General features: G+C 47.9%; 2 protein-coding genes across 8 annotated transcripts in view; one reads left to right on the forward strand and one right to left on the reverse strand.

Annotated features, from left to right (window-relative positions):
• Positions 1 to 7,705, forward strand: part of ABCC3 (ATP binding cassette subfamily C member 3) — a 43,559-nt gene extending 35,854 nt beyond the window's left edge. For 4 of the 7 annotated variants that reach the window (XM_024745031.1, XM_024745049.1, XM_024745060.1 and 1 more), the window contains 5 exons: positions 791 to 937; positions 1,087 to 1,245; positions 1,835 to 2,001; positions 4,430 to 4,624; positions 6,951 to 7,558. In XM_024745031.1, the coding sequence (XP_024600799.1) occupies positions 791 to 937; positions 1,087 to 1,245; positions 1,835 to 2,001; positions 4,430 to 4,624; positions 6,951 to 7,059 (777 nt within the window). In that variant the 3' untranslated portion in view covers positions 7,060 to 7,558. Of the gene's footprint in view, positions 1 to 790; positions 938 to 1,086; positions 1,246 to 1,834; positions 2,002 to 4,429; positions 4,625 to 6,950 lie in introns of those variants that run through there. The other 3 variants (XR_003003302.1, XR_003003304.1, XM_024745069.1) reach the window with 3 other exon arrangements.
• A 1,981-nt stretch (positions 7,706 to 9,686) lies between these two features.
• Positions 9,687 to 22,448, reverse strand: ANKRD40 (ankyrin repeat domain 40). Its single transcript, XM_024745140.1, has 5 exons — positions 22,008 to 22,448; positions 17,037 to 17,185; positions 15,982 to 16,464; positions 12,682 to 12,863; positions 9,687 to 12,076 (listed from the first exon to the last, which is right to left on the reverse strand). Exons 1-5 carry the CDS (start codon positions 22,139 to 22,141, stop codon positions 11,930 to 11,932), a joined length of 1,095 nt encoding a protein of 364 aa, XP_024600908.1. The 5' UTR covers positions 22,142 to 22,448; the 3' UTR covers positions 9,687 to 11,929.
• Between the last annotated feature and the right edge of the window lie 2,160 nt (positions 22,449 to 24,608).

Here is a 24,608-nt window from a genome sequence, read left to right on the forward strand (position 1 = left end):
TCCTCCAAATAGCAGCAGGGAGATCCTTTAAAAACACACCAAATCATGTTATTCCTCTGTGCATGGCCCTACATCTTACTCAGGGTAAAAAAACACAGTCCTTAAAATGGCCAGCAAAGCCCTATGCGATGGGGCCATCCACTACTTGTCTCCTACCTCTCACCTTTGTCATTGTGATCCAGAACACACCTGGAAGTATTCGTACTTGCCATTCCCTCTGTCTGGCATGCCCTTCCCCCAGATATCTACTTGTCTTGTTCCTTCACTTCCTTCAGGTCTTTATTTAAATATCACCTCCTCCAGGAAGCCTTCCCTGACCACCCTGTACAGAATAGCAACACCAGGCACTTATCCACACTCATCACCATCTGACATTATGTAGACTTATTTATTTGTCAACTGTATGCCCCCCTAGACTTGGATGTAAGCCTCACGGGGACAAGGACTTTGTCTTGTTTACCATTGTTAACCCCACTACCTGTCATGGAGTAGCCACTCAATAATAAAGAATGGTGAAAGGGGGAGTGAGGGTAGGTGGGAGGGGCCGCTTATGGCCGTGGGGTACGGGGGAATGGGGAGAGCAAAGCTCTGTGGGGAATAATGTCAGAGGGATAAAGAGACATTGAACCACAAGGTTGGGTCACATGAGAACCAGGGCCTACCCCGCCAGGGTCCCTAGTGGGTGAGGATGGCAGGGGCCTGGGGAGGGAGGCAGACCAAAGTTGGGAGATGGCTGGGCTGGGGATGAGGTGCCCCCCTGATGAGGATCCTGTCTTCCCCTGGCGGCCAGGCCCCCTGGGTGGTGGAGGGCAGCCGCCCACCAGCGGGCTGGCCACTGCAGGGTGAGGTGGAGTTCCGGAATTACTCTGTGCGCTACCGGCCGGGCCTGGAGCTGGTGCTGAAGGACCTGAGTCTACAAGTGCGAGGTGGCGAGAAGGTGCGTGTGGGGCGGGTTTTTCCCTGGGGAGCGTGGGTCTGTGGGATGGCAGGGGCCCGGCCCAAGGGTCTGCTTGGCCTCCCAGGGAAGTCCTGGCAACAGCCCCGCTAAACCCCAGCCTCCCCCTGAAGATCCCCCACTGCCTCCAGGTGGGGATCGTGGGCCGCACTGGGGCTGGCAAATCGTCCATGACCCTCTGCCTGTTCCGCATCCTGGAAGCCGCGGAGGGCGACATCCTCATCGACGGCCTCAATGTGGCTGACATCGGGCTCCATGACCTGCGTTCTCAGCTGACCATCATCCCCCAGGTAGCAGCCTGGCGTGGCCTGGCCACACTGACCCGTGACTCTGGAGGCAGGTCCCACCCCTGCTCTGTAGCTTGGAGTTCAAGACTGGGACCCCTCTCTGGGAGGCTGGAGAACAGGACAGCAGGAGCAGAACCACAGAGCGGCCCCCCGTCGTGGGTCTGGAAGGGTCAGATGTCTCCTGCCCTATCAGACCCTGTCCTCTGACCTCTTGGACCAGCAGAACAACAGGCCCCTCCACACAGCCCACCCCAGAGGCCTTCTATCCTGGCCTCCTGGTTTCACAGCTCTGAATTACATTTCACTTTTTCTGACTCCTCTGGGGTATTTTTTTCTTCTGACTGGACACTTTGGGGTCAGATTAGCGGTTCAGGTTTCTGCCTTAGTGCGGGATTTGGGGTTGGCAAAGCTGAGGTTTATCACTTCCCCACAGGCGTTTTTCTATCTCCTTGGCCATTGCCTCCCTCCTGGAGGGCTGGGGTCAGAGTGGGAATGCCGCCACCTCAACCCCTTTCTTGTTCCCTGGCCTCGGGGCCCATGGCTCCCTATGGGGCCTGAGCTGCCTCCCCCTGAGGCCTTGCTTTGTCCCCAGGACCCCATCTTGTTCTCGGGGACCCTGCGCATGAACCTGGACCCCTTCGGCAATTACTCGGAGGAAGACATGTGGCGAGCCTTGGAGCTGTCCCACCTGCACACGTTTGTGAGCTCCCAGCCGGCAGGCCTGGACTTCCAGTGCTCCGAGGGCGGGGAGAATCTCAGGTAACAGCTGGGAGTGGGTGGGTCAGGAATAGCACTCGGCAGCACTACAGAGGGTCTAACATCAAACGACACCAAATCCAGGCCAGCCGCCTCCTGCCCTCCCACTCGCATCTCAGCCAGCGTGAACTCAGGGGGCACTGTCTTGCATTGAGCATATTCTGTGTGCCAGGCACTGTGCGCTACTTCACTGGCTCCTCACACAAGCTCCAGAGAAACTGAGGCAGGGCCAAAGTCACACAGCTGGGAGAAGACATGCCTGGCAGATTCCAAAGCCCTAATCGGTCCTCTCTTGTGAGATTGTCAGTGTTGTGCTTGGCCTGAGGAGGGGTTGTGGACTGAAGCTGTGGAGCAGATAAGAGGAAGCCTACAGAGCTTTAGAGAAATCTTATGTATTTTCCAAGGTGGATGTAATTCTGTCTGTGGTTTAGAAGTGGGCAAAGGGAGCTCTCCGGGCCTTTCTTTGCTTCCTTATAGCCCCAGACTTTATATCACCCGTCGCTGTGCCATGTATCAGGGAGGGCCAGAGTCACTTCTTACTGAGTCTAAAGTCTTGAGACACTTGTACCTATGTTAGTTGTGTGATTTGGAGCAAGCTGCTTAACCTCTTTGTGCCTTGTTTTCCTTTACTCTGAAAGGAGTATGGGATAGTAACAGTCCCATACCTGTTAGCACCATGCCGCCCAATAAAAATATACTTTGAGCCACATAGGTGTAAATAAAAATTGTCTAATAGCCACATTAAAAAAAAAGAAAAAGAAACTGATGAAATAAATTTTAATTGTGTACTTTATGTAGCCTAATATATCTAAAATATCATTTCAACATGTAATTGATACAAAAGCTATTACGGACAGTTTGCATTTTTTCAAGTGTAAAATCCCGTGTGTATTTTTACACGTACAGCACATCTGAATTCAGACTTGTCGTATTTCAAGTGGTCAACAGTCACATGTGGCCAGTGGCCATCATTTGGACAGAGCAGTCTTAGGGTTATTGTGATGAAATGGAAAGCACTTCGACTGGATATACTCCTGAGAAATTTAGCTATTTGTATTATTCTACTCGGTCCATACCTACGGACTGGACTCTCTCCAAAAAAAAAAAAAAACAACAACAAAAACCTGTACGTTTGCTCAGCACTTAATAGTGTTCAAGGCACTTTGGCCTCTACTGTCTCCTTTCATCTTTACTGCAGTCCTGTGGGCCAGAAATGAGGCTCCAGAGTATAAAATTATTTGCCCAAAGCTGCTCAGCTAGCAAGGGGTGGGGCAAGGACTCAGGGAAGTGGGAGCTTTCGCCCCAAAACTTTCCTTGCTGCATCATAGCCACTGGTGGGATGCCCCCGCCTCCCCAGGCAGCCCTGTAAGAATGCATGTGCACAGGACCTAGATTTCACTTACACAGCCATGTTGGGGGTGGCTGGCGGACGAGCCTAGGCTTTCAGACCCTGTGCCCCACAGCTGTTTTTTGGTCCATTCTCCTATCCTGGCTTGCCATGAGCACCTCTCCCCAGAGCATCCCCTCCATCCCCACATCCGCCAGGATCTGAGACAGAAATCCACTCCCCTCCTCCCTCACTGAGCTTGTAGCCACTTTAAGTATAACCTGTGTCCTGTGCCAGTCCCACCATAAATCAGCCCTGAGCTCTATCTGGCGGCTCATTCTGCTGCCAAAACCTTCATTAGTTGTGGGAATAGGCCGGGGAGAGAGCCTGGCCTTCACTCGGGCTGTAGTGACTCACCCCTGCGGGAAGGGCTGAGGTATTTGTCCCTGGATGTGGGGGGTGCTGCAGCCTCTGTGGCTGGGAACACAGCCTCTCTTTGTTCATTAGCTCCAGCCTCCAAGGCAGGAGGTGGAAGGTATGCATTCCACCCCTCCTCCACCTTCCCAGGGACCAGACACGGGGAACCCCCCATAGCCTCCTCTGCCCTGTCCCTTCCTTGTTCCCACAACGGAACCCTGACCTATATTCCCCGTGGGGGCGGAAGATGACTAAATTGTGTGACATTAGGCTCAGCGAGATAACATGATGTGTGCAAATATCCTGGAGGAGTCATTTAAGTGTGTTATTACTAAGGTGTAAATGACTGAGAGATTGAAGCAGAGAAACACGGTGACCCTGGTTGAGGAGTGAGGATAGGGAAGAAAGCACAGGAAGTAGAGACCAGGGGTGCCAGAGACAGACTGGGGATTTCACAATGTTGTTAAGTCCTGGCTCTACCCGCAAGGCCCCTCATTATCCCTGTGGTGTCCAGACCTCAACTCGGTGTTCCAGGAGTACTGGGCTAAGGCAGAAATGGGAGAGGTTAGACAGAGAGCCAGCCCTGGGCCATTGGGAGGGAGTGGAGACAGAAACAGTTTGGGGAATGAGGCCTGGGGTCAGGTTGGGGGCACCCAGCTAGAGATACCTTGCCTTCCCCATTTTCAGCGTGGGCCAGCAGCAGCTTGTGTGCCTGGCCAGAGCCCTGCTTCGCAAGAGTCGCATCCTGGTTTTAGACGAGGCCACAGCCGCCATCGACCTGGAGACTGATGACCTCATCCAGGCCACCATCCACACCCAGTGTGAGACCTGCACAGTGCTGACCATCGCACATCGGCTCAACACCATCATGGACTACACCAGGTGGGGCACCGGAACCCAAGCAGGGAGGGACCTGGTGGGGTCGCCTGGGCCGTGGGGAAGCGGTTGGCAGATTAAGGCTACGGGATATGTGGATATGGGAGCTCCGTGGGATCGTCTAAGGTTTGGGGGTGGGTGTGCAGAACAGTGTGGGTTATCTGGGCACCGGGGGCACAGTGATGCTTTCTGAGACACAAGGGACACTTTGGGGTTACCAACACGTGGGGAAGGGGCACACTGGGGCTCCTTAGGCACGGCCACTTCTCCCCCACCCCTTAATACTGAGGTGAGGGGAACCAGATCCTTCAGGCCAAATCCCGTCACTTCCTGAGCACTGTTTCCAGAATGCCCACATGGCCATGGCTTCATCTGAGCCTCATTCCCATCCTGTGAGGTAGGCGTACAGACCAGGAAGCCACTGAGGAAAGGTGCGCGATGCTTGGGTCCCATGCGGAGTAGATGCTCTGCTGTGGGAAAGCAGAGGGCTGAGTCCCAAGCCTGGCTCTGCTGCTGACTGCTGTATGACATCGGGCAATTCACAAAACCTTCATGAACCTCTCTCTCTCTCAGTGTTGTTGTAAGGAGTCAATGAAATAAAGCGTTAAAAGTGCAGGTGACCGGAGGGGTGGGAGGGAGACGCAAGAGGGAGGAGATATGGGGATATATGAATATGTATAGCTGATTCACTTTGTTATACAGCGGCAACTAACACACCGTTGTAAAGCGATTATACTCGGAGAAAGATGTTAAAAAAAAAAAGTGCAGGTGATCCTAGGAAATGTCCTTTATAATCCTCACCAGAACCAGCTTCTCAAAGGATTAGGGAAGGAGCCTTCCTCTTGGTATCTTACGGCTTCGTTGGGGAGGCAGCTCACTCAGCCAAAAGGAAAAAAATGTGACCTGTTCGCTCACTGTGCCTAACGTCGAGGTGTGCTGCTGGAGGACAGGGGAGGGGCTGGGTGACTCAGAAGCCTGATGGAAGCCAGCGGGTGCTGGCCTGCCAGGCTAGCTCCCTTGGAGACACGGGAGCTCAGAGTGAGGAAGAGGCAGGAGGCTGCAGCAAATCTATCCTGAAGGAGTATAGTGGGAGTACATCAACAAGGCTTCATTCACAAAACAGACACCTGCAGGGCATGGGGAGGTGGGGAGATACATGGACAGGGCAATGGGCAGACCTTGGCCCTCTCTCGGAAGTTCCCCACACAGCTCCCAGGGGCTTGGGAACCAAGCTGAGAATGCCTGATGCTAAGTGTCTGTTCCATCGCTACCACACCCACCCTGCCTCCACTCGCATCCAGGATCCCACTGGGAGAAGGGAGGGTGGGCAGGAAGGCCCGGGCCCTGGGTCCAGACAAGGGAAAGGGCTGGACTGAGAGGATCTCTTCCCAGGCCTAACTGAAAATGGTTTTCACCAGCAGCCTTTCAGGAAAAGGCTGCATCACATGCAAAGGCCCTGAGGTAGGAGGGCACATGAGGCTGGAGTAGAAAGGGTGAAGGGGCAGTAGGACCAAGAGGACAGGGAGAAAGAGGCCTCACTCTGCTGCATTTTGAGGACCATGGGAAAGCATTCATCCCCTAAGGGCAATGAGAAGCCACTGAAGCGAGGGGGGCAGTCTCCTGGGCTTCAGTTTGGGCAGTGGCTAGGCAGTGATGTCCACAGACACACATCTTCCCAGGACACGTTTCTGGAAGCCCCATAGGTGGGGAAACAGAGTGGGTGCAGTCCAGGCCCTCTTATTGAGGAGCAGCTCCCGGGACTTGGGAGAGCCCTTTCTGCTCCTGCCTCACCCTGGGAGCCAGCCTGTTGGCCCTGCACCAGGTGCACCCTGTGTTTTAGTTGGCAAGAGATTCTAATCCCAGGCCCAGGCTTGACTGTGTGTGTGTGGGCGGGGGGAGATCCACCCATCAGCAGCAGCCAGCTTTGCAGCCAAAGCCCCAGATTCCAGCATCAGGCCTCACTGCAGCCCAGTTTCCCGCCGTGTGCCTTTTTGAGTTGGCACAAAGCAGATGGAAGCACACAGGCCCTGTGACCCTGGCGAAGGGAAGGGCTCATTAGGGGAGGTTTTCGGAGCCCCGACTAACAAAGATGAATCGGACCTTGTGTTTGATCCCAGAAATTGTCTCATCTGCCAGGACAGCAAACGGAGTGGCTAAAATAACCAGCCTTGCAAGCGTGCATATGTGGTGTAGCACTGTGTTGGGTGGGTTGACTGAAGTGGGAGGGTTGGCATGTCACTGCGGGGCCTGAGCGGTACCCAGAAGGGCAGGGTTGGACCATGAAACCAGATCTGGGCTGATGGAGACCTGACCACTTCTTTTCCTTGGCTAGGGTCCTGGTCCTGGACAAAGGGACAATAGCTGAATTTGATTCTCCAACCAACCTCATTGCAGCCAGAGGCATCTTCTACGGGATGGCCAGAGATGCTGGACTTGCCTAAAATATACTCCTGGGATTTCTTCCTGGACATTCCTGGTTTTCATCAGGAAGGGTAAGGACACCAGATATGTCTACAGAATGGACTTGATAGCAAACGCTGGGGGCATTTGTCAGGTTTTTGTCCCTGTTAAGTGCCTGGCAGGATAACCATGCTAAATGCTTCAGGTGAGGAGGTGAAGCCCCAGAGGCAAACGACATGCCCAAAGTCATAGCTAATTTGAGGCAGAGCCCAGACTAGTCCCCAGGTCTCCTGATTCCTAATGTGGTGTTATTTCCACACTGTACTGTTTTCAATCATTTCATGGCATGACCTCCCTACCCCCATGATTTTTCATATTTTCTACTCTGAAGTTTTTTCTTTTTTAATAAAGCTTTTTCCTTCTGGAACAGAAGACTGCCAGGTCAGGCCGTCCCTAGGAACTGAGTCTGGTACTCTGGGGTGCTGGCCTGGATCCATTAAAAATGGAGCGCTGATCAAATAAAGCTACGTGTCAACAATACAAACACCCCAATGTAGCCTTTCTCTGTTCACAAGGTCTGGGGGCTAGGACCTTTAGAGGAGGCAGGGAGGAAGGAGGGAGAGATGGAGGTTACCTTTATACACATCTACATGGCTGGAATTATCTGAAAACTTCAGACCCAAGAACTTTTGGCTAGAAATATTGTCTTCACAGCCAAAATTCACTGGGTAATTGCCAGTAGTTCCTGCGCTGCTGTGCAGATACTGTAAAAAGGTGAGAAATAAAACCCCTGAAATCTGACCCAAGGCCTCCTGGGAAAGCTGCTGTGAACACCTCCACATTTTTATTTTAAGTTCATTTTCTTTTTAAAATTTATTTATTTTTGGCTGCGTTGGGTCTTCGTTGCTGCACGCAGGCTTTCTCTAGTTGCAGCGAGCGGGGGCTACTCTTCGTTGCAGTGCGCGGGCTTCTCATTGCGGTGGCTTCCCTTGTTGGAGCACAGGCTCTAGGCGCGCGGGCTTCAGTAGCTGTGGTACATGGGCTCAGCAGTTGTGGCTCACAGGATCTAGAGCGCAGGCTCTCAGTAGTTGTGGCGCACGGACTTCGTTGCTCCGTGGCATGTGGGATCTGCCTAGACCAGGGCTCGAACCCGTGTCCCCTGCATTGGCAGGTGGATTCTTAACCACTGTGCCACCAGGGAAGTCCCGAACACCTCCACATTTACGTCATCCCTCAGACCACTACGCCTGCTTCTCTAGGGCAGGGGTCCCCACCCCCTGGGCCGTGGACCGGTACCGCTCCATGGCCTGTTAGGCACCAGGCCGCACGGCAGGAGGTAAGCAGTGGGCAAGCGAGCAAAGCTTCATCTGCTGCTCTCCATCGCTCCCCATCGCTTGCATAACCACCTGAACCATCCCCCCACCCCATCCACAGAAAAATTGTCTTCCACGAAACCAGTCCCTGGTGCCAAAAAGGTTGGGGACCGCTGCTCTAGGGGATGAGAAATGCGTGGTGCTTTATTTCCTCGCCCCTTTAACAGTCTGTTCCGGACAGGTCCCCGTCACCGGTGAGGTCTCCAAGTCATTCATCTTCCTCACTGTGGCTGAAGGTGAATATTGGAACACAGAGCAGCCAGAGGCTGCCCCCTCTCCTGACGGTCCCAGGCTGGTCAATGAGATGAGGGAGTGAATTAAATTTGCTTCTTTTGGGCAAGCCAATGAAGTGTTTATTTTTCTGCAGGTCAGAATTTACCTGGCACATGGCCTTCTATTTGGAAGGGATCTCTTCTCTTTGTTACCTTACTAAGTTTTCTGGTCTCCTCTGACTCTCATTTCTTCAAACCTTACTCTTGGTATAATGTGACTGGTTGTGGGTGATGGCTTTTTTGTTTTCCTCCACCCTAAATGGTTTGCAGTAGGTGTGGAGATGGCTCCTTTGATCTGATTTTTCTATATGCATCGGGCCAGCCTGTGCAGCAGGACTATTTGTTAAAGGTTAATCACATTTTTTTGGCAGGCTGTTTCTGCCCAGGATGTTTATGAGCGCACAGAAGACTTCCATCCTTGTGATAAAGCGAGTATGAAAGCACAAATGCCCAAATTATTCTGCCTCTCCTTGGAGCTAAGAAAAGGTCTCTGCTATGCTCCCTGATTTATCAGGCCGATTTGGCATGACGTCTGGCTCGGGAGGCTCTAGCTGCCCCAAACCAACAGAAGTGCAGATTCATTCGGCATCATTCTCAGCTAAAGATCCGAAGGTGTGAGGCTGTATTTCCTCTCCTGTCTTGGGAGTTTGCCTCTGAGCTCATTGAAGCCCCGACAGGTGCTGACAGCCCAAAGGAGAGGCTCAGTTGTGTAAAGTAAATAGGATAATCAAAAAATGTGGTTAGCAGAGGATGACCTCCATCTAGCTGGCTCAGCTCCTCTGGGGAAATGAAGCTGACTGCCGTGAACTGAGAGGAAGACCCCGCACAAGATATCTGTCTCCGGTGCCACTGACAGGCGTGCACGCCACCGCAGCAGCAGGAGGGAGGCGGCTCAGGTGGGGCCCAGTCCCTCCTATTCTTCCTCCAGAGGGTTTTCTCCCTGGAACTGTCCAACAATTTGAACCCCGTATTATTAGAAGTATAGTGCTGTTTAGGAGGCCAAAATTAAGGAATGTGGGTTTGGTCAGTTAATATTTAATTTTAATAATACTTGTTATGCTTGAACAGTCAGCAGTTCACGAAGAGAAAAATCTTCAGTGAATGTTTACACACAGTGTGAGCACATGCTTTAAATATGCAGTGGAGGAGGAGGGGCGAATTCACAGTTAACAAAGCTAAAAAAAAATCCTTGTTATAAATTACACAAAGCATATAAAAATATTTCTCTGAATGCATAGATTAAGACTTTAAACTCACCTACCAGCAGCTGCCACACGCAAGAGTCAGTTGACCACAGAGGACTTTATAAGGGAGAAGAGAGAGCAGGGCAGGGCCCATCTCTCACTGGAGATTCCAGCGGCCTCCATTTCTAAGCCCGGGAAATGCCCTGGAGCTGCTCCTCCGTAGGCCACCTCCCAGCCAGGGGCTTCAACAGCTTCCAAGAATTTCTAATTGATCTGGATGGCTGGAAGAGTATTAACCCCAATGACTTAGACATGAATTAATACTGAATTTATTTATTCCAGGATAAAACTAGCCTTAACTGTATCAGTAAATTGTAACTTTTTTCAAAGGTAAGGGGAAAAGAAGGGTTAGTTTGTTTGGACAGACTATCTTCCGACTGGTTGAAACACAAGGGAGGTTTCTTCTTTAAAGTACTTCAGAGAAAGTGAGTAATAAATAACCTTTACACTCTGTTAGGCAAACACTGCACAAGGGTGAGTAACTCACCCTCCGTAATTGCTGTAATACAATTAAGTCACCGAACAGACTGCCTCCACACTGGCCTTGAAAACACCTCGACCACAGCTCAGCATTTAAGCAGCAGCAGGAGGCCATTAGCTTAGCACAACATTCTCTTCCACTGACATCTTCTGCACGTTCTCTCTCAGTCTGTAGTGTTCCAATAAAATTAACACAGTTAGGAAGTTAAGTTTCTTTGGAAACAATAGGCACTATGGGGAGAAAGCTTAAGACAGCAGGGATGTTCTTCAACAGCTGGCTTCAAACCCCTGCTCTCCTGTTTGTCTAAGTGTGCTCATTCTTGTTTCTAAAGTTAAGCTGTTTATTTCAACAAGACAGTAGCTTTTCTTTTTAACATCAATGACACTGAAGGGAAGGAAAAGAATCCTTAAATGCGTTCTTTAGAAAACTTCTTATGCCATGCTCAAGAGTTTAATCAGGTATTTGTTTTGAGAACAAAGCCTGGCCGACTCACAACTGACTGTGTTAAGTGGGTTGGTGGTGGTTGTGGAGGATGCCCAAGATCAAACAACTTGTTTACAAAAGCAACAGATTTCAGAGCTGTGTAAAAATCCCAATAGTTTCAAAATAATCTTTATCTTTGATACAAAAATAAAGATGCTAACTCCTTTTAGCTCAGTTTCCCACAATAACCTTTAAAATAGCAAAGGATTCAGTCTGGAAAATTGCTTTTCATTTGTAGTGGAAAATGAAAGTGGAGAACATGGACTGGCAATGTTTGTGCTCTTCTCTTTCGGTGCAATTAAACAGAAACACGAAGACAGGGATCGCTTCAGTTAAAAAAAAAAAGCTGTTGCTCTTTTAGAAGGCGTTAGAGAGCCCTCTAGTGACCACGAAGGGGCGTTAATGCAGAGATGACTGTCTAGGCAACGGCAATCTAGAGACGGAAGCAGTCAGTGTTTACAACGGAAAAAGTCAGGGAGGGGAAGCTCTTTTGGTTAACAGCATATTTACAATTAGGTAACTGTATTCTTAAATAATTTTAACCTGAGTAACATTTATAACTATGTTACGTGAAACCTCACAGCCACAAGTCACACCAAAATTCCTATGTCCAGTACCTGTGCTTTCCCCAGTTCACGTTTCTGGAGAGTCGTGAACATGCAACACCAAGAGAAGCGCTTCCCGGCCCTTCGGGTGCACTGTCAACAGGACTAGCTAGAAATAGGCTCTGCTCTCTCTCAGCTTCTGTTAGACAACTCTCTTACATTCTGCACAAAAAACACACTGGATATAGAACCGTCGGCTTCTGCCTCTCCAGGCCACTTCTCAGCTGTTCACAGCTTCCAGCGATAGGTTTATTGGGCACCAAGAGGCTCGGAAGAGTGGCACCGCTGCTCGGGGTCAGGGGCTTCCTACCTTGGCAGAACGATGTTAGTGTATCTGACGCAGTGGCACCAGGGGCCCTCCGGGGCATCCAAGGCATTTAGATCAATGGCTTGTCCTTGGCCCAGAGGTGATGAACACTGTCACAGTACTCAGAGATAAAAGTCCCCGCTGCGTTAGTAAGTCAGTTTTGAAGCTCTCCTGTTGTAGCAAGGCCTTTCAGTCAGTGTGGATGCAGCATTTCTGAACAGAAAATTATTTTCACTTATCATTAGAACCAGTTCCAGCTCCTGGAAATCTTGGAGTCGAGCAACATCTTTGTCCTAAAACAAAAATAGGTTACACAGATTAAGAGGAGCCGCTTGTCTCTATGTCTTCGGTGTGCTGTGCTGATACCAGCGATAGTGCAGGAAATTCCCCAGGAGCGTGAACTGGGTTGGAGTGGTAGAAGGCCTTAACAGCAGATGCTACAAGATAAGCACACCTCGAAGGGAGAGGCAGTGCAGGGATGTTTTCCTCAGGGGCCCCGAGAAGCCAGAAGCCTGACATTCAGGGAACCCAGAGATGTTGGGAGGACCACACATGTATCTACGTAGATTTGCACTATAATTTAGGCTGGTTCTTATGTTATAAAACACAAGGCACATGTGATAGTGCACTAAGGTAATCCTTACAGATCACTAAAGAGAAACAACCAAAAATAGGCACCTGTGAATGGTAAACTCAGAACATTCTCTCTGGTATCCTACCACTTTCAGAAATGCCAACGTCTCTATAGGCCCAGTAGAGGAAAGAAAGCTCAATGGAAAAACACCCTTTGCTCTTTTTCTATTCTCTTCTCGTTTCTTCAACTATGACTCACATACCCAAGGAGGAAGCTGGGTATTTTCCAAATGGAAAAAGCAACCACTTAACAGACCTTTCTTACCTTTCTTACCAGAGTATTGGGTAACTTTCTGATCTTCTCCACTTGATCAGGATTAACACCCAGCTCACAGCAACTCACTCTGAGCAATTCTTGGTAGGTGAGCTCCTGTCTGTCCAGTTCAATTTCAATGAAATCATTTTCTCGAAGAGATGGGTTCTGAATCCTCACCTTGAGTACCAGCTCTAGGGAAAAGGGGGGGAAAATGTTAATGAATGATTCTGGCATAGTAACCCGATGTAATTTAAGACCTTTTCCAGAAGACGGTTACCCTTAATCATGTCCTGTGCTAAGGCCTGTGTCACCCAATGAGAAAACTAAGCACAATATTACAGCATGGTTTGCTCAGGCCCAGTTCTGGCTCTGCTGGTGCAGTCGCATTGTCCTCCCTACATCTAAGACCGTGGTTCACAAAGTAAAGGGGCGGCAGGGGGAGACGGCAGACAACCATCCCAGCCATACAGAAGGCCAATTTACTTCTGCCGCTGGAGCTAAGCAGGTAAAGGCTTGAGAATGGGTTGGGTATCAAACAACACATAAGCAGGGTAAGGGGAAGCGAGGTGAAAAGAAGGCACAGGAAAGATAACGGTACAAGAGTTACTCTATAAAGACTTAACAATTGTAGACCTAAAGATATTTATGATATGAAAATCCTTGCAATAAAGACAGTACAAGAACAAAAAGATAAGCTACCAATAAAAATTAAAGTCTAACTATGACTTGAATTCAGTATACCTTAATAAGGGAGGAATTTTGGCTTTGAGAGTAAACAAATACCACTATTCGTGGGTCTGGGATCTAAGCAGTCTGCTCCTAAATTCTGAGCCTGGCTGCCATGATGGCCCAAGCCATGCACCCATGCGCATTTAGTGGTTCTGCTTTGCTCCTTATCTATGAATCCCTCACGCCACCCATGGGCCACTGTTATCAACAACAATAGTAACAGGTCCTCAAAAACAGAAAGTGAGGGAGTTACTGATATGGAAAAAGAAAGGTAAGACTAGACTATACCCTGTGGTGTTGACTGGAATTGGAGGTATTAGGATTAATTTTACAGTTTTTAATATTTTTTTAAAAGATCTAGATTAAGTGGATATAGAAATACAGAAAAAAGTACATATATTTGTGTTTGCTTGCCTTTTTTTTTCTTTTTTTTTTTTTAACGTTACTAATCCTCTCAGGTCAGCATGCAGCTTGATATCCAGGAAGCATATGTTCATTTTCTACTTTTCATCTAAAACAGGGGTCCCCAACCCCCGGCCACGGACCAATACCGGTCCACGGCCTGTTAGGAACAGGGCTGCACAGCAGGAGGTGAGCAGCAAGGGAGCAAAGCTTCTCTGGGGCTCCCCATTGCTCTGGGGCTTCCCATTGCTCGAACTACCACCTGAACCATTCTCCCCCTCCCCCCACCAGTCTGTAGAAAAACCGTCTTCCACAAAACCAGTCCCTGGTGCCAAAAAGGTTGGAGATCGCTGATGTAAAATATCAATGGAGAGTTCGTTGCTTTTGTCATAAATTGTGGGAGCTGCTTTCAACTCTACTTTTTGTGACCTTTTGAACCTTGAATGACTGTGGTACAAATGCGTATAACCCCGCCCTATCATGTACTAGATATGTGATACTGGGCAAATTACCTATCTCTCTGCATTTAAGTTTCTCCATTTCTAAAATGTACATAGGGACTTCCCTGGTGGTCCAGTGGTTAAGACTCCATGCTTCCAATGCAAGGGGCGCAGGTTCAATCCCTGGTCAGGGAACTAAGATCCCACATGCTGCGCAGGGCAGCCAAGAAAAAAACTCTTAAAAAATAAATAAATAAAAGGTACATAATGGGAATTCACTGGCGGTCCAGTGGTTAGGACTACTCGTCGCTTTCACTGCCAGGGCCCAGGTTCAATCCCTGGTTGGGGAACTAAGATTCTGCAAGTTGTGCGGGGAGGCCAAAATAAATAAATTAATTTAATTAAATGTAAATAATAATACCCAGTTTATGAGTTTGTTGTAACAATTAAATGAGAACTTAGAATGCTTTGAAGTTATGTTACTAGGTACATGCATGTTTAGTTTATATCTTTCTGGTGAATCTTTCCTTTTATCATTCAATTGCTCTTTATTGTTTGCTTGCTTTTTCCTTTCTATTCTAACTCGGTCCTCTGAGTGAGCCTAGAAGAAATGATGCTAGCAGCAGTGAGCACACCTAGTGTTCACATTCTGGTTCCTGAATACCATTCTCCACCAGAAAGAACCAGGGCTCCTTGGAGAAACAGCTGATTCCAAGGCTGGGGCGGGGAAAGTTATACTAGGGAGCCTGAAACATCTTGCTGTACCACAAAGTAAGGAAGTGCTCCAAGAATGATGGGCATATCCAAGAGACACAAGAACAAGCTCCAAGGGGCTCCCTCTGGATAAATCTGGCAAAATTTGAACACCAAAATAATGATACTAATGGATTATAACCCAATAAATAAAATAAGAATCAGTGAGTTCAAGTGGAGGAGAAGGGAAAGCCCTTCTTTATAGTAGAATACCACCTAATAAACAGAGAAAAAAATGAAAGGAAATCATATTCTACAAAATAACTGGCCTGGACTCTTCAAAAATCTGAGGTCTCAAATGATAGCTAAAGGCTGAGGAAATGCTTCAGATTAAAGGAGACTATAACAACATGATAGGCAAATGCAATGGTTGATCCTGGGAGGCGGACAGGAGTAGAGGGAGTGAAGATAGCCACAAAGGGCATTGCTGAGACGGCTGACAAAAATTTAAATATAAACTATGGGTTAGAGAATAGTTTTATGTCAAGGTTATATTTTCTTTCTTTTTTTTTTTTTTTGCGGTATGCGGGCCTGTCACTGTTGCGGCCTCTCCCGTTGCAGGATGCGCAGGCTCAGCGGCCACAGCTCACGGGCCCAGCCGCTCCGCGGCACGTGGGATCTTCCCAGACCAGGGCACGAACCCGTGTCCCCTGCATCGGCAGGCAGACTCTCAACCACTGCGCCACCAGGGAAGCCCAAGGTTATATTTTCTAAATCTTCTCATTATACGGTGATTATGTAAGAGACTATCCTTGTTCTTAGGAAAAACACACTTAAGTAGTTCAGGGTAAAAGGGCAAAAGATAACTTGTAAATCTGAGTAAAGAGAGTTCCTTATACTAGTCTTGCAACTTTTCTGTAAGTCTGTAATCAGACGCAAAATAAATAAATCCCACCCCGACTCCTCAGAAAACCAGGAAGTAAAGCACTAGCCCTCTGGACACCACCTGCCCTGTTGCAGAGGCTGTTTGCTGATGAGAGGTTACCTTGCATATTAAATGGAAATGCTCCAGTGAAGAAAAATGGCTGGAATGCTGGCGCTGGTCCTGCATACGTCCCATTTTGAGGCTCCAGAGACATTGGTGGCTTGGACGGGACAGAAGAGAACAGGGAGCAACTCTGACTCACCGGTGGCTGACAAACAGGACCCGGTTTTGTGCTTTCTGGTGTTCTGAGTATGGCAGATGGGGCAGACACATCCCCATTCTGAACCAGTGCCAAAGAGGTGTGGTCCCGTGGAAAGGCCCCAAGCAGGGGAGGTTCCCCAGGGGGCAGCAATGGAGGCGAGCCATCTGCAGGGGGTGATGCAGGAGGTGTGGAGGGGCCCCCATTCTGCAGCTGGGCTGAATCCTCCGACCCAGGGGTATAGATGAAAGGGAAGGCTGGGTTGGCCAAATAGTTCGGAACAAAGGACAGCTCTGACTCCTTCTTCAGCTGAGGGAGGTCGTCATGGTTATCATCATCTTCCACTTAAAAAGACGGAAACACAGAACATTTACATAGCCCTTTAAAAATTACAAAGTAAAGAGTATCTTGTGAAAGCTAGTGTCCTTTGGTATACAACAAATATTTTGATCAGTGTGTACTGCACGTTTATCGTTACCATTTTTATCACCTTCAAGTTTACAGATAAAAAACCAAAACTTTATAATGCCTACCTTTCCAGAAACAGTATGGAATAATTATCTTGGCATAGTTAAGACTATCTTGTTTTTAGATACAAACAGATTGGCTGTTTAGCATCAAGAATATATACAATAGGGCTTCCCTGGTGGCGCAGTGGTTGAGAGTCCGCCTGCCGATGCAGGGGACACGGGTTTGTGCCCCGGTCCGGGAGGATCCCACATGCCACGGAGCGGCTGGGCCCCTGAGCCATGGCCGCTGAGCCTGCGCGTCCGGAGCCTGTGCTCCGCAACGGGAGAGGCCACAATAGTGAGAGGCCGGCGTACCGCCAAAAAAAAAAAAAGAATATATACAATAATACCATAAGTCTTAAAATCAGGTTGACAAAATCAAAAGTTGCCTCAAAACACAGACTCACCTCCCATAATCTTCCTAATTTCCCTCCTTGATGTTAATTGGACTGGCATTTCTCCCTTTGTGGTAAGAATCTCTTTGTCAGCTCCTGATTTTAACAAGTAAGAGACCACCTGACCATGATTGCGTTTACATGCCCAGTGTAAACAGGTCCTATGGCAAAGAAAAGAAAAAAAGAGTGATTTAAAAAGTGGAGAGGTGATTTGGGATTTCAAATTCTACACACCAGTAAATAAACATATACAAGCGTGTTAGAGTTCAGCTAGAACCAGAAAATCAGGCTGGTAATCTTAACTTCTCTTTTCAGAAAGCAGATGATCGAAATATTTAATATGCTTAAAATTTATTTTTCAATTTCATTTCTGGCCCTTGGGAAAAGCTGATTTATCCTCGGAGCTTTATTTCAATGGCTTTCAGAAGGCTGGCTGCCTGGCTCGCTAGATAACTCTACTGATATCCTGTGTGTTCACTCTATCAGTGTCGCTCATTAGACTGTACCAGTCTCTTTAAAATATATTTTTACATGGCCATATTCCTTTTAAGAGACTATGGAAACTTGCTTCATATGCACCAAATGTCACTTGAAGATTAAATATTATCAGGCTACTAACCATCTCCCACCTGCAGCTTGCTCTGCCACTAAAATTATTACTACAGCAGATTCCTGTCTGAATCTCAGTTACTCTTTTCCTCTTTCCTTTTCTCTCCTTCACACACACACAGAAAGGATTTCCAAATTTCCATTTTTAAGAGTTCACTTCTCTAGCTCTCTCCAGAAGGCTACATTTTTCAAGTGCTTTAGGAATTAAAGTACGTGTGCAATGCCTTGTGTTTAAGGCACTGCACACGTACTTTTATTCCTAAAGCACTTCAAAAATGTACGTCAACAGCCAAAGTTTCTGAGAACTCTTCTGAAGCATTAGACTTATTTAAGTAAAACTAATTATTTACTATTGTACACATAGGAAGGGGTTATGCACACTCTAAAGAGCTATTATCTTAACACCGCACAGAAATATAACATGCTAGCCAATACTCCAACTTAACAGAGCTACTAAATTCATCCCCAGTTGCCAAACCTGAATGTTATTATGGAAGGAAATTACTTTTCTCCCCTGTTTTGAAATGTCCTCACTCACCAACTCTCTAATTGAACTGAGATAAATATCTTCAGAGCTTATAGACGAATATAAATATGGTAAAGAATAGAACATAAGTTCAATAGTGAGGATTAGGTCACCCACCTGAGAAATATAACTATCTAGAAAGTACATTTGGTTCCAGCAAAAAGCTGATTTGCCCTGGGCACCTTAATATTTATGACTTACAGAAAGCCAGCTTGTCTGGCTGGCTGGGAGCAACTCCACTGATGTTTCAGAGTGATATTTGACATTCCAAACTATTACCCATTAGAATTAGATTATCCAGATGTCTTTAAAAGGTACTCTATGATGAAAAGAATGCCAATTTGGGGAAAATAAGGGAAGAGTCTTGATATGGACTTCTAAAATATAAGCTCCGTGTGAGGGTAAGGAAGTATCTGCTTGAATATACAGGTACTTAATTAACATTTGCTGAATGAGTGAACCAAGGACACGGTGGGCATTACTTGGAGTAGAAGGATCCCATATATCCTTGATTCTGGCCAAACTACAGCTGAGAGTGTGTTTGTGTGTGGATGTCTTGAAAGCCTGAAAATGAATAATTATAATGATAAGCAAGCACTCAAAAATGAATGGAGCATGATGAGAAAAATATGTTCCCCTTTGGAAATAAAGTGCTCACTTGCTAGTAGTAAATCACTTGTTCACGACAAGCTTGAGAGTGAAGGAAGAAATACACCGCCAGTGGATCTGAGACACTTGGGGACAAACCAACTAGCTAAAGCATCACCATGTAAAGTGGAGTTAAGTCAACACAGCACGTCCCCCACAGCCCTGTACCCTGAGTGATCATCATTTATAGTCCAGACCTGTGCAGCTCTGGGTGGCCAGAACTGACAGGCACTGTAGCCAGGCAATATTTTCAACTTCTTCCTGAGCTATTATACTTGTTCCTTAAAGCAAAGGGGTATGCATGACACTTGAAGTACAATTGATGTGGGAGCTCTATCTTTGAACTTGAACTCTTTAAGCTTTAAATTTGCAGTCAGAATAGCCTATCAGTGCTGGGAAGTATTTCAGACCAGAGGCACAAATTTCATTTGTGCAGAAATTGTGGTTACTGAGCAGCTAAGAATTGAAAGCAGTAACCATTCTGCTTTTCTATGCTGCTGACTATGTTTTTTGAGGATAACCTTTATATCCCATTACCCAGCACACTGCTTAATAAAAAAATAATAGTTAAAAAAGAAAAAAATAGTTAACACAGACACGTTTTACATGCTGAACACTGTTCTAAAAGCTTTACATATATTAATTCATTTAATCCTCTAAACAACCCATTTAATCCTCTAAACAACCTACTATTATCAACATTCTCCCACTTTACAGATGAGAAAACTGAGGCAGTCAACAAATAAGCAAAACACTATGGTACACAGAGATTCTATTACAAGGACAATAAAGAGAGGAAAGGGATTGGGAAATGCCAGAGACAGGGAAGGGGCATGGCTCAATTTTAAATTGAGGGCCAAGGAAAGACTCACTAAGGGGACATCTAAGCTAAGACCTGAAGGAGGTGAGGGGACAAAAGCATTTTAAATGACGGGAAGAGAAAACACAAAGGCCTTGAATCAACATTGTGCCTGGTGTTTTCAGGAAAAGCAAGGAGGCCAGGAGAGCAGAATGAAGGGGGCAAGGGGGTAAAGCCGGAGGTGAGGCTTAGAGGTAAAGACAGAGGATGCAGGGACAAGGAGTCGAAACTGTAGGACCCTGTGGGCTTTTACTCAACGTGAGACGGGAGCTATTAAAGGGTTTTGAGCAGAATGAAATGATCTGACTTATGTTTTAAGTCAAGATCCCTCTGGCTGCTGTGCTGAGAAAAGATGTAGGGTAGAAGGACTAGTTAGGAGGCTACTGCATTAATCCAAGTGATGGAATGATGGTGGCTTTGCACCAGAGGTGTAGTGGTAGAGCTAGTGAGAAATGGTCAGATTGTAACTACACCGCTGCCAGTGCAGCTGGCAGGATTAGCAGCTTGACTGGATGTGGGGTGTGAGGGAAAGACAGAAGGCAAGGAGGGCACCAAAGGTTCTGGCCTGTGTACCTCAGATGCTGAGATGAGGACTCAGGAGCAGGCTGGGGACAATTAGGGCTATGAGGGAGACCAGGAACTCAACCCTGGGCATGTTGAATTTGAAGTCCTATTAGACATCTTCCCCCAATTAAATCTATGAAAGCCTCTTCATAGTTCCACCAACTTACATTCACTGAGCACCTACTATGTGGTTAAGAAAGTATGGTTTGGGGGCTTCCCTGGTGGTCCGGTGGTTAAGACTCCATGTTTCCACTGCAGGGGGTGTGGGTTCGATCCCTCGTTGGGGAACTAAGATCCCACATGCCGTTGGGTGTGGCCAAAAAAAAAAAAAAGGATGTATGGTTTGGAGGCAGATGCTGGGTTTGTTTCCCAGCTACATCAGTTACTGTAAACTCTGTGACCTTGGGAAAATTACTTAATCTTTCTGGGCTTCAATAGCCTCACCTACAAAATGGAGAGGATAACAATAGCTATGTCGCTGAGTAGTTGTGAATGAGATAATACACATAAAGCACCTGGAAGTTTGTTTGCACTACGGAGCAAGCTCAATAAATGTTAGCTGTTTATATCATGCTGCATCTCCGTAAATGCTCACAACACTCTTCTGAAATAATGAAGTGACTCGGGCAAGGTTGTATATCTAAGCAGGAATGGAGAAGAACCTGCAGGAAAGACCAGGCTCATTCTTCTACACAACACTGCCTCCCAGTGCCGAAACAATGATCACAGCTTGTGAACCACATAGCAATCCTAGAAATGGCACACACAGAGAAAAGCAAGCTAGTTTGCAAACACTTTTAAACAAAACAAAAAAGCAGTTTCTACTGTTTCCTCGCTTTCTGGACAGCTACGCAGGCTGTTTTCCTTAGGGTAAGTTCGTAGATAGATTTGTGAGGAAGTCGGGAAACTGCGACTCCAGTCCTGGCTTTTATATTAATAGTTGTGTCACCTCGGGCAGTTTATTCTCTGAAGTTGAACCCATCTCCAATGTCCCTTTTAGTTTCAAACTGTATGATTCCACCTTAAAAAATAAAACATTTGCAAACTCACTTTAACTCTCAGCTAGCAAAATAGGTTGGTTAAGCATTACCTGGATCAAATAAAAAATTAAAATTTAAATGTGAAGAGAGCAGAATAATACCACATTCAGTAACTTAAAACTTGACCACCAGCACATCTTAAAATGAGATCCCTTATTTAGTTGGAAAGGACTCAACTGCATGCAGGCATCTGAAGTCCCATATTTGAAACTGTTGTAAGAAAACAAAGCAAACACTCTATAGGATAAATGAATGGGTCTTCCTGCAACAGGCAGCTGTAGGTAGTAGCAAATCACTGCTGCAGTAAGACAACAGAGAAGCAGAATAGGGATGCAAGTGATTTTTTCCCCTAGTCTTGGGAAAAGAAATCGTGCTAGTTTATAAGATCCACATTTCCTCAGTTGCTTATGCTTTTTGCTCTGCACAGACGTGCTCTTCATAGTAATCCAGACTCGAACTGGGGTGAGCATCAAGTTAGGGTGACGTTAGGGGTGGGGAGGGGGGAACGGCGGGCGCCAGGGTTCGGGTGGGCGCTGCCGGGGCAGGACCACGTGGGCCGGGATTTGGCCTCCGCTGACTAACCGAGGCAGAGGGGGCCAGGTCTGGCCTCCAGAGCGCACAGCTTCGTTGACCCGGAGCGCCGGGCCACGCCTTAGAGGGCGTCGGGTTCAGCGCTAGGCCGAGGTCGCGCCCGGGCCGGGTGCTCTGACCCTAGGCCTCCCCCGCTCCCCACTTACCAGCCGTTGACCTCATTTTGGGAGTTCACATCCACCCCGCTCTCCACCAGTTTCTGCACCTCCCGAATGTCCCCCAAGGCCGCGGCCTCCCGCAGCCTCTCCTGCTGCTCCTTCTGCTCCAGAAGAGCGCTCATCTTCCCTCAGCCCCAGGCCCCCGCCCGGGTCCGCCCGCCCGCCCAGTCCCGGCCGGTCAGCGCCGCCGCCGCCGCGGCCCACTCCCCGCCATGGGGAAGCCGCGCGGAGCAGGTCCGCCCAGCTCGCGCCGCCGCCCGCGCCCGGCCAGCTGCCTCTGCTACCCCACCGAGGGCCGCCCGCCACTCCCCTGCTGTTCCCGGCCCGTGGGCCCAAGCCTCCTCCCGGCCGCGCCTCCCGCAGGCCGGCTCCGGGGGAACCTATTCGGAGTGACAACCCTGACCCAGATATTTTCCGTTCCTACCCTCAGCGCCCGCGCGGGCTGGCTGTTTATGTAACAGCTGCACAATATTATCTGCCGTGATTCACGGACTATTTTTAGAACTCCCTACCCCGCAGCTTCCAGGGAGGAGGACAGACACAAGGAAAGGGAAGAATGGGTATTTGAGAGCCAGAAAAGCCTTATCCCCTGGCGCAGGCTGTTTACCAGGCATCAAAAATAACTGGTGTTCCCCACCCACCACCCACCCCGGTTTGTTTGGCTCTTTTTCCTTATCCGAACCAACTCTTGCCCAGCAGGATGGGGAAATGGGCTGAAAACGATCCTATTATATGCCTATTATTGCAGAGATAGAGTACACGGTTCTTCTTTTGACAGTGCTTGGGACTTTTCAGTTCGATTATTTATTTCAATTGCTGTTGTTTCACATCTCATTATAGAGATTTCTTCTAAATTGGCTTTCAGGAAAATATATTGTGCTCAGAGTCTATAAAATGTGATTTAGTACTGCTTTTAAATCTTAATTAATTACTCTTCGTGAAGGCCGTGTAAGGAAAAAAGAAAGAAGAGAACACCAAGGAGGCTTTGGAGTTATCCGGGTCTCTGATATCAAGAGCTGGGGAGAGGAACGGTGCAAAGTATAAACAGCGTTCTGCCTGACTTCTTTGCCTGATCAATCTAATGAGGCTCAGAGCCTGGGCTGGCACTGCTTTACTACCCAGCCCGAGAAAAAGGAAAGTATTGTTTTGCTGAGCCCAGGTGCCCGGGAGACATCTTCCAATGTGGCACAGGATGGAAGATTGCAGATGGGGTCGGAAGGGTTAAGGAATAACCCTGGGTGAAAAAGAGAAAGGTCTGAACGCAGAGAGGAGATAAAATAGGAAGAGACAAATTTAGGCATGAGGTTTTCATTTGCCTCTCTTGGGGCAGCCCAGGATTTGCACAGCAAGCATTTTTCTTGCTACTGTTTAAGAAAAACCCAAATCTGTTTATTATGATACAGTCATTCACACAGTGCACACCAGGTGGTACTTAATATAAACTGACTGCACACTTAAATTGATCCTATGGTGAACTGGAACTCTGCTTGAGCTTACATTTTTATTTGTCCCCCAATTTAAGCTTTAATTCTCAGATCCAGCATGATACTCCATCTGAATCTGATGTGCATAGTACTGGAATTGGGCCCTTTAGCACAATTTGTGTGACAGAGGAGTAGGTAGTGCCCTCTCTTTTAAAAAAGCAGTTCAAAAAACTTGGTAGTTACTGCAGATCAAAATCTGTGAGTTCTCTTGGTAAGGATTTATTTGTAAAATTTCCCTTCCTTACAAAGGATTTTAGGGACTTCCCTGGTGGCACAGTTAAGAATCTGCCTGCCAATGCTGGGGACACAGGTTCGAGCCCTGGTCTAGGAAGATCCCACATGGCACGGAGCAACTAAGCCCGTGTGCCACAACTACTGAGTCTGCACTCTAGAGCCCGCAAGCCACTACTACTGAGCCCACGTGCCACAACTACTGAAGCCCGCACGCCTAGAGCCCGTGCTCCGTGACAAGAGAAGCCACCGCCGTGAGAAGCCTGTGCACTGCAACGAAGAGTAGCCCCCGCTCGCCGCAACTAGAGAAAGCCCGCACACAGCAACGAACACCCAATGCAGCCAAAAATAAATAAATAAATTTATTTTTACAAAAAATTTTACCTATTTGGCTGCACTGGGTCTTAGTTGCGGCACACGGGATCTTCATTGCAGCATGCGGGATCTTTAGCTGTGGCATGCGAACTCTTAGTTACGGCATGCATGTGGGATCTAGTTCCCCGACTAGGGATCGAACCTGGGCCCCCTGCATTGGGATTGCGGAGTCTTACCCACTGGACCACCAGGGAAGTCCCTTATTTATTTTTTATTTTTAAAAATTTAGGGAATTCCCTGGTGGTCCAGTGGTTAGGACTTGGCACCTTCACTGCCAGTTGGGCCCCGAGTTTGATCCCTGGTCGGGGAACTAAGATCCCACAAGCTGAGTGGGGCAGCCAAAAAAAGGAAAAGAAGAGCTTCCCTGGTGGCGCAGTGGTTGAGAGTCTGCCTGCCGATGCAGGGACACGGGTTCGTGCCCTGGTCCGGGAGGATCCCACATGCTGCAGAGCAGCTGGGCCTGTGAATCATGGCCGCTGAGCCTGCACTTCTGGAGACT

The sequence above is a fragment of the Neophocaena asiaeorientalis genome, unplaced genomic scaffold (assembly GCF_003031525.2).
Source record: "Neophocaena asiaeorientalis asiaeorientalis breed wild unplaced genomic scaffold, Neophocaena_asiaeorientalis_V1.1 scaffold1, whole genome shotgun sequence".
In the NCBI taxonomy this organism is placed as follows: domain Eukaryota; kingdom Metazoa; phylum Chordata; class Mammalia; order Artiodactyla; family Phocoenidae; genus Neophocaena; species Neophocaena asiaeorientalis.